At 36.9% G+C, this 9831-nt stretch overlaps 1 protein-coding gene across 1 annotated transcript; it reads right to left on the minus strand.

Moving 5' to 3' along the window:
* On the minus strand, window positions 1–3021 carry LOC111378343. Its single transcript, XM_023001527.1, has 5 exons — window positions 2374–3021; window positions 1393–1857; window positions 1086–1145; window positions 562–978; window positions 1–417 (listed from the first exon to the last, which is right to left on the minus strand). Exons 1-5 carry the CDS (start codon window positions 3019–3021, stop codon window positions 1–3), a joined length of 2007 nt encoding a protein of 668 aa, XP_022857295.1.
* Window positions 3022–9831: the final 6810 nt, after the last annotated feature.

Raw genomic sequence — 9831 nt, forward strand, 5'->3', positions numbered from 1 at the left:
TTAGACGCCAGTCAATATTTCTTTTGTCACCATTGTATCTCCTATATTTCGTTTGTTGCTCCACATATGTGGCGACTGGGATGTTAACAGGGGCCACAATTGCTTTGTCTGTTTACTCACTTTCTTGTTGACCTGCCTTGTGTGTTGTCTTATAACTTCATTCATTGCCTTCAGGTAGTTGCTTGAATCATGGTCCCTTATGATTGTACCCTCAGAACCATATGCTGTGGGGTAACTTAGAGTTTCAAGGGGATGGGGAGAATTTAAGAAGGCTCTAAAAGCGGTCTTTGTAAGGGAAAAGTTGGTAGAATCCAAGGCATATAGGGCACTGCCAGAAGGAAGTAAAGGATGAGGTGGGGATGACTTCTCGTCAGGCTGGAGGATAAAAATTTTCCCCATGGGAGAGTATAATAATTTCTGCAAGGTGATGACATATAGGAGCATGAGTATATAAAATCTAAAGTTTAAAATGCATACAGTAGGAATGTGTTATGTTTGGGGAAGTGTTCATTGAGTGATTAGCAAAGCACTGTGTTTAATATTCCTAAGAAGGACACTTACACTCTTATTTAGACAAGGGTGGGACCGAAAGGTTCTGCTCAAGCGTTTGAGGACTTGGGCAACGTAGTTGGGATAGTTGCAGGAGAATGCTCTTGGGACGATATCTCTATGCATCATCACACAATGAACGTGGTTCTCATCCAAACCCAACTCATTAAGGATTCTGTGGCCACCACAGAACACAAACGGCGATCCAAAAGTGACCACTGGAAGAAGAGCAGATGGCTTGATTACCTTCCTTGTTAATAGCATCATGTTGACTAGAAGAGCAAGACTGCCCCCAAGAGAATGACCAGTAAATTGAAGTTTGGCTCGATCGCCAAATCTGTTTAAATGTTGCATTATTTCTGGCATGAATTGCTCATAAATCCCTTTTGCAGCTTCATAAATTCCTCTATGAACGAGCACATCTGTTCCCTGATATAAATGAAATTACCCTCTCAATGACTCTATTTCCTTCATTCCTTTGTAGTGCATAAATATATAGAGAGTGGTATTTTGAAGAGTTGATAGCAATTACTTACTTCAAATTCGGTAGGCTCGAAAAAGAGATTTGCTTGCCATGATTCCACTGAGTCCGAACCCTACAAGTCATCAACAGGTATCTTGTCAAGTTATAGGTTATCTTGCTGCCACAAGTTCTTTCTTGCACTCAAGTACATTTAGGTTGAGATTAACTATATATCTCATGTGTTTCAAGTAATTATATGCTGTTCTCAGACCACTTGTCTGTGCTATTCTTTCAGAATCCCATCTAATTGTCACCATATTTCTAATTCATTAGCAAGAGTCCAATGCCAGTATGAATGTAATCTTGGATGTTTTAGTTACCTGGATAACAAAACAGCGAGTGTATATGCTTGAATCGTCACAAACAAACCATTCACATGGTGAGGAATGAAGTGACTGTAGGTCCTTTGCAGCCTCCTGTTTTTCCTTCTCGTCTGCAGCAATCACTGCTGTCACTGTTGATGCTGCTACAGATGCTGCCATTTCTGACTTGGAAACTCGGTGGGAAGAGCTCTTCTTCTCCTCTTCTTGGAGGTCATCCTTGGTTCGGGATTGGACATAAACTGCTGCTGATGCTGCAATTTCATAAGCATCAGATGGCCGAAGACGGCATTTTTGCTCACGGTCCATTGTTTTTGTTGAAATAGAATCCACACTTGCTGACGTTGCTACATGCACAGTAGTGGAATCCTGCTCAGGTTTGTCTTTCGTAACTTCTGCTTCTGCCTTTTTCTCTAGCGAAGATGTAACCAATTCAAGGCCATAATATCTGCTTAGGTCCCTGGTCTGCAAGTTTTTGGAACAAATTAATTAAGTGATTTAAGTACTCGTGCCACTTCTCATGTCATTAAGCAATCTGTAGGTGATGTTCAATTGAGGATCTTGAAATGAATGTAGAATAATGCTACTTGTATTTAATGGAGTTAAATAATAGTTTACATATAGAAGCGGTGTAAAAAAAAATGAGAAAATTTTTTTTTTTTTTTTTTTTTTTTTTTTTTTGGTTAAAAATTTTTTAACCAAATCATATTTCATCACATCATATATATGTAAACCATTATATACATGTAGCACCACCGATGAATGTAATGGTACCTAACTTGAATAAATGAATAATGAAAAATAGCGAAGTTGAAGTTCCAATTTTCAAGGTTTTTGATTGCATGGGGGTGATTTCTTGGCACTTCGGGACAATATGATATCAGCATGTGCATGAAGATTGTGTCAAAAACTAAATTTAATAAATAAATGTGTCCATCTCTAACCGCGTAAACTTTTAAACGAGGTAATCACTAGACATACCTTGATATCAGGGATCACATAGGCCATGTTACATAGAAAGGCCAATTTTGAGAAGTACTTAGTATCCGACCAGGATACTTTCCCCAACAATGAAGAAAATATTTTACCGTCAATATTCATTTCCTTTCCTTCTGCATCATCATCATAATCAACTTCACAACCTCCATCTTCATCACAAGCTTCATTGTTTTCCCCAACATCATTAACATCTTCCCTTTGTTGTTTCTCTTTCCAACTATCCCGGATTTCCATAAGTCTTTCGATCCAATTTGCTCGTTTCTTGACCTTCTCCACGTCTATCTCATCTTCTCGTTCACTCTCGACCAATTTGTCCTCAATAGTAATCTCTTTACTCAGCTCTAGATCAAATAAAAATGGCTTTAGTGTATCGGGGATCATGGTACTTGATAATTGAATATTGAAGAAGCCAGCTGAACTACTGCTACTTTTCAACTTTGGCTCAACCGTTGATGCCTGAATACGACTGACACGACAAAATAGATTGTTGTCGGAAAAAGCTCTTCGTATTCCAGCCCTTCTGGTTAAATTTTTACTTGACCATGATTTACGAAGCCTGCCTTCGTTTTTCTGTGAGTTTTCAATAGTGAATGAAGAAGAGCTAGTTATGGATGGCAAACTGCACGCCATCTCTGCAACTTTTTCACACAGTAAATTTTTTCTCTCTTTGCATTTGTCTGTAGAGTGAGAAAGAACTCATAAGTTTTTAGGATGACTTCTTGAAACCAAACCTCATAGAGAAAGACACTTTATAAAGACATTCCAATATTTTATAAACCTTGTTTTCACCGAGAACCTTAACAAGATTCTATTTTGTAACTGTTAAGAGACATACAAATTGTTGAACTCAATAAAATATAGTCCCTATGGCATGTATATTCTCTGGTATTGACGAGGTTGTAATCGTAACTGCACAAATACATGGATATAAATTAGAAGTCTCTTGAATTGAGAAGCTTTGTAGGTTTCATCATGTGTTGTCCTCTTTAACATAGTTATTCTCACTATCAACGATAGAACTTTATCGTAGAAGTCTCTACATTTGGTGTTTTTTATTTGATCTTTTCATTGTATTACTCTATAAATACAAAATATAGTTTATTGGAAAGTATTGACGAAGTCTCTTATAATAACAAATGTTGTCTCTATATTCCCCAGTACTTTATGCTAATAATTAGGATTAATAGCAGAGAAAGGGTAAAGCCACCTTGACAGAAAAATGATAACGGATGTTTTGACAGAATTAATGTCGAAAATATAAAATTAGATAGAAAGTTGGCTGTATTTTAAACAGTCCGATATCATGTGACATTATAGTAAAGATTATGTCAACTATTATATTAGTGTAGCATGATTCGAATAGAAAATCCTCTTATTTGAATCCTTTTGTGCAAAAAACGTCCCTACTGTCAAGATCCGTAAGATTTATGTTTAAAAACTATAAAAAATGCCAAAATTAAAAAATAAATAATGACAATTTTAGTTCCCATACATTTTTTTTTTTTTACAAATTAAATTCAAATCTTTTGTATGTGTCAAATACAATTTCAAATCTTTAAAATTTTATTTTTTACCCTGAATTTTGTTTGTGCCCAAACTTTATTTTCCACCCCCAAATCTTTGTTTTCAGTACCCGAACTTTGTTTGGTACATTATGCAATAAGAGGTTTTATTTAGACAAAGTGGTTAATGACTTTCATTGTAAGACGTCTGAATCTTACTAAACCCATGTTAGCAGTAAGCTATGGAGACTCGTAACACCATCTTTCGACCACCAAGGCTACCAAACCAAATCACCACCAGCCCTGCCGCACTCCCACCTACAACTTTGGTACAGCCTTGTTAGTAGAATTAACTTTTCCTTTTGGGAGTAAAGTAAAAAGAGAATTGTCTAACTCGTTTGATGGAGCAAGAACCTCCAATTTCTGATTTGAATCAGAGAGAATAGTAGAAAAGGTGCTGTATCTTTATTTCATTCCATAATAAATAGCAGAAAATTTTAACAAATTCCCACAAATATTGGGATAAAGACCCAACGTTCACAAGTTGGTTTTAAAGACCCAACAATTATGCTAGACTTATTCAAGGAACTAAACATTCAAATAAAAAAATGGAAATTGTGAACATAAAACTCCTATCAATTCCCTTCCCCTTAAATTTCAGCCTTGTCCTCAAGGCTAATATCTGGGGAACTGATTTTTAAGGATTTCGCGATCCTCCCAAGTTGCTTCAGCTGGAAATGAACCTTGCCAATGCACCAAAACTTCTTGTCTCTTACCCTTCATTTGTCTGTCCAAAATTGCTTGCTACAGAAGAATTACTTTCTCTTCAACTTGATCCATGACAGGGAGCTGTGTTATGACCGATTGATCACCAACTTTCTTCTTTAATAGTGAAACATGGAACACTGAATGTAATTTTGAGGACTCAAGCAATTCCAACCTGTAAGCTACCTTACCAATCCTTTGTAATACCTTGAAAGGACCGTAGAATTTCGCAGAGAGTTTCAGATTCTGCCTCCTGGCTAATGATAGTTGTCTATAAGGCTGAAGTTTAAGAAATACCCAATCACCTACCGAGAATTCTCTTTCTCGGTGTTTTAATCATATATTCGTTTCATTCTTGCCTGAGCCTGTTTGATGATGTCCCGAGCAACCTGGATAACTTGGTCACGATTCTTGAGCTCCTCTTCCATTGCTGCTACTCTTGTTGTACCTGGAACATAAGCCAAAAGTGAAGGAGGAGCCCTTCCATATACCACTTCAAAGCGAGTGCTTTTGACAGATGAGTGCCAACTCGTGTTGTAGCAAAACTCTGCCCATGTCAGCCATTTCGTCCACTGCTTAGGTTGTGAACTTGTGAAACACCGCAAATACATCTCTAATGTTCTATTTACCACTTCAGTCTAGCCATCTGTTTGAGGGTGGTAACTAGAACAAAAGTTGAAATCTGTCCTTTGAAGCCGGAATATCTCTTGCCAAAATAAACTGGTGAACACTAAATCTCTATCACAAACAATGGAACGAGGCATACCATGCAACTTGAAAACATTTTCAAAGAATATTCTTGCAACTCCAATGGCTGTATATGGATGAGATAGAGCAATAAAATGAGCATATTTGGATAATCTATCAACTACCACAAAAAAGGTTGTTTTACCATTGGAAGGTTGTGATGTTGTTTTGGGAGCACTATGGCTCTGCACACTAGGGAAGATTGAATGGGATTTCTCTAAATTAGTAATGAAGTTTGAATTGTATGGTACGATTATTAGTCTCCATGGATTGAAAAGCACGAAGGACATGGTGGTTGATGGCCTTGAAATTCACAAGCTAACATCGACGAAAGGAATTTTACTCAAACTGACATCTAAGGAAAAGAAAGGAGAAGCCCAGCAAGAATTCCATCCACAAGTGAAGGCAATTCTGCAAAAATTTAGCAAAATACTTGTTGAACAACCAATAGGATTACCTCTCCAGCGAGCATGTACAGCCTTGTTAGTAGAATTAACTTTTCCTTTACCTATTTTGGGAGTAAAGTAAAAAGAGAATTGTCTATCTCGTTTGAAGAAGCGAGAACCTCCAATTTTTGATGTGAATCATAGAGAATAGCATAAAAGGTGCTATATCTTTATTTCATTCCATAATAAATAGCAGAAAATTTCAACAAATTCCCACAAATATAGGGATAAAGACCCAACGTTCACAAATTGATTTTAACGACCCAACAATTATGCTAGACTTCTTCAAGGAACTAAACATTCAAATAAAAAAATGGAAATTTTGAACATAAAACTCCTATCAAACTTCCATCCCACTGTCGGCATCAAATTCACCGGAAAAAACCACAATTTCTAGTCAAAACAGCGAATTGGGGAACACTTTTCTTGTTGGCAACTCCACTTTCGGCGACACCCATGGTTGCTTACCACCACCGGCGGTTAGCCCTCATCTAGACAACCCTAAACATGGCCTAACATCAACCCAAAAAGCCTCCGTTAGATCTGCTATTATTTAGAATTTATTGACAGTCGAAACTCATTTTTCGCGGAACACGCCTCTTTCAATTCATGCCTCAGACAGCATCCAATCCCCAAGTTGGCATCAATCAAACCAACAAGTCCAAATGACTGTGGGCATGAATTTAATTTTCCCAGCTATCACCCCAATTGCTCCAATTTCTGGTTCAAAATTCGCCCAGAAAGGTACTCACAGCAACTATGTTCTGTCCAAAATTGATGGGTCTGTTTAAATCTATAAATTCATATGGGGGGAATACATAATCAGGGCCAAACAAATATGGGCAATCATAAAATTGATCCAATCCAGCCATTTATCCGTCCAGCTTGCAAGAACATTGAGGCTATTCCGTCTCAATCAATTGAAGGGACTGTTAATTGAGTCCACTAATTCGAAATGCAAAAATTAGGAATGATGCTCCTGAGTTGTTGAGTGCAGATGAATTGAACCAGAGATGTGAAGATTTTGGCTTGATGATGGTGGTGGTGGCGGCGATTTATGGTGCGTTTTTTGTGAGATGAGTGGCTGTGGCCAGTTAGTGTGGTGCTAGCGATGGTGGGGTTTGAAGGATAGAACATTTTTTATTTATTGTTTAAAAAAATAAAAAAAAAATGGGGAAGAAGATGAAGTGGCGTGGGTGGTGTGGAAAATAAAGTTTAAAAGATTTGGGATTGTAGATGTGCCATATAAAAAATTGAATTTAATTTGTGAAAAAAATAAAAAGTTTGGGTGCTGAAATTAAAATTATTTCTTTTTAATTTTGGTATTTTTATTGTTTTTAACGACATATTTAATAGATCTTGATGGGGGGTTTTCTGCGATTTTCAATAGGTGGGGGTACATCACATATGGAAACATTTTTAGAAGGGTTTTCTGCTATTAATCCCTAATTATTATGCCATTCTTGCATTTGGTGTTCCAGAAAAGTAAATTTTGAGCGAAGTTGTATTTGCTCAATATGTACCGTTAATGGAAAAACTCCATATGCGTTTGATGTGTTTTACTTTAGCAACCGGTTTGATATTCAATGGCGATCTCTTTAGTTGAGAAATGCATGAGATATTTGTCTAAGCAAGGCCCTTGAGAGTTAGCGGATCCCACATTAGTTCAAATAAAAGGGGTTAGCTTAAATTGGTGGTTTAGTCATCTCGAGAACGTGCAACAATTAAGTTCAACGAACTCATAGAAGAGTTGTTCTAGCCCAATTTATTTGAAATATATTTTTGAAAAAACCCTTAGTTGTACTAAAAACTGTAAGAGCAAAAACTTGATAACATGTAAAGGTGTCGTGAAATCGATAAAATATGGTTTAGCAAATTGTTGGGTTTAGCTTGAATTGTACATATTGTTAACTTACAAGTTCATTAATTAGTTAGATATATTCTAATTTTGTAGTAAAAATTCGAAGTTATAGTTGCACAACTTATAGGAATATAGATATGGGTTTTTGTCCTTTGTTTTTTATGATATAATTTTTTAAGCCTTTTCATGCATAGCATTGTAAACTAAGACATTCTTGCTTTTTATCTCCGTCCCTACCACCTACCACATAAGACGTATGTTATATTAGGGAAAAGGCTAAAATATATCAAATTATAATTTTTCACCCTGAGAATATGACCCAATTTTTTGTTAGTATATTATTTTTTATTAATTTTTTAAGATCTAATAAAAACAATGTTCTATTACTGTTCCATATCCAGTTTGGACTATTTTCTAGCAAAATCTCTCTCTCTCTTTTAAATGATTTGATTTGATTTTAAATTGCACTTGAAGTATAAGAACTTAAATCATACCGTTTTATAAAAGTTTAGTTCAAAACTATTTCGTTGACAGATCACGAAGTCCTAAAGTTACAATTTTAAAATGATAGTTTCGACTCGATTTTCGGATTGATAGCTTTTACTTAGATTCCTACTTTCACTTGGGCTCTGTTTGAACTTCATTATTTTCTTGTGATGTATTTATGGAATATTAAATTGATGGAAAATATATGATTAAAAGAAAATGAATTTTTTTTATTTACGTGTAATAATATTTTAATAAAAAATGTGTAATTAAAAATGAGTATCGTAGAAAAAATAATGGGAATCCCTTTTTTGGGCAATACACGGCAATCGGTCTGTTTACATTATTTGTCTAATATTTTATGTCTGCTATGTGGATATGGACTATATTAAAAAAGGTCCTATAATTACTTAATTTTTCAACCTGATCTAACGCAAGACACATGTCAACTCGTTTAATTTCTTTGTTAGCATATGCTTCAAGATCCAGAAATTTCTCCATAGAAGCGAAATTTCAAGGTTCGCCTTTACGCCTTTCTAATATGATTATTATAGTTAGGGTTTGAAACAATTTAAAAGTAAATAAAATTAACATGTGGTTTCTATCAATAATGAGCATATTCAAGAGATTTTTTAAATATAAAATGTTTTCTGTTGCGTGTTGTCACATCTGGCCAACCTACCTGGGACAATGGCCCACTCATGGCGATCCACGTGGCATTCCTACCGAGGTGGGGCTACATCCGAACTACTGAGCCGAAATCCATCCGCCGAGGCCTACGAACCGAAGCTGCTGCTGGAACCTGTTGAGAGCAGCTGAGGCCCTCAAGTGGAAGTATCATGACAAATGGCCGAAGCCCTGAAGCTGATGCGCGAGCCTCTGAACCACAGGGAAACATCCTCCATGGTCACTTCTCCCAAGAGATCGCCTGCATAGATCTTATTCGAATGATTGATGGAACGTTTGTCATAAGCATAAAGGTCAAGTCTTGTCACTAGCATGGAGGCCCTGCACAAGCAATAAATGCGCCGTAAGCTAGCAAGTCAAGTCCCATGCCTAAGAACAGACATTTGAACTAAGGAGATGAGGCCACGTACCACTTCATCTAAGGGTTCCCATTCCATATGTATCACTATAAATACCCCCATTGTATAATGTAAAAGGCTAATGCAAGAATCAATACTAAAAATCACATTTACTCAACTCTCTCTCATTTACTTGCAATACACAAATTGGGTCTATACTTTTTTACATATACATCTACGAGCACCGGTTGGTAATTATCGTACAATCGGATTACGAACAACCCGCCGGATTCCGAACGTCACCGTCCCGCGTCGTTGGGCTACTCCCACGCCCCTTTGAACCGCTTGTTTCAGACCGTCCACGTGTCTTAGCGTGTTGGACATTCGCCCACGCAAGCGCGGGTGGGACCGGCATCTGTTGGCGCACTTTTTGTGGTCAACAGATTGGCGCCGTCTGTGGGAAACCATACCATAACCATGAGCAATCTTGTGGTAAAAGCTTGCTGAAAAAACATTTGGGCAACCCTCCTTGAAAAAGGATTTATTCTTGAAAAAGAACAGGAGGAACCCCTACCACTTGGAGAAATCTAAGTTTGATAAAGGAAAAA

The sequence above is a fragment of the Olea europaea genome, chromosome 3 (assembly GCF_002742605.1).
Source record: "Olea europaea var. sylvestris chromosome 3, O_europaea_v1, whole genome shotgun sequence".
Lineage (NCBI taxonomy): Eukaryota > Viridiplantae > Streptophyta > Magnoliopsida > Lamiales > Oleaceae > Olea > Olea europaea.

Bases quoted from the DNA above. Each gene is read 5' to 3' on its own strand.
- LOC111378343 (XM_023001527.1), bottom strand. From the start codon at position 3,021: ATGGCGTGCAGTTTGCCATCCATAACTAGCTCTTCTTCATTCACTATT. The intron at 979-1,085 runs GTAAGTAATTGC...CATTTATATCAG, and splicing joins TCGAGCCTACCGAATTTGAA to GGAACAGATGTGCTCGTTCA. The intron at 418-561 runs GTAAGTGTCCTT...ATCACCTTGCAG, and splicing joins ACCCTTGTCTAAATAAGAGT to AAATTATTATACTCTCCCAT.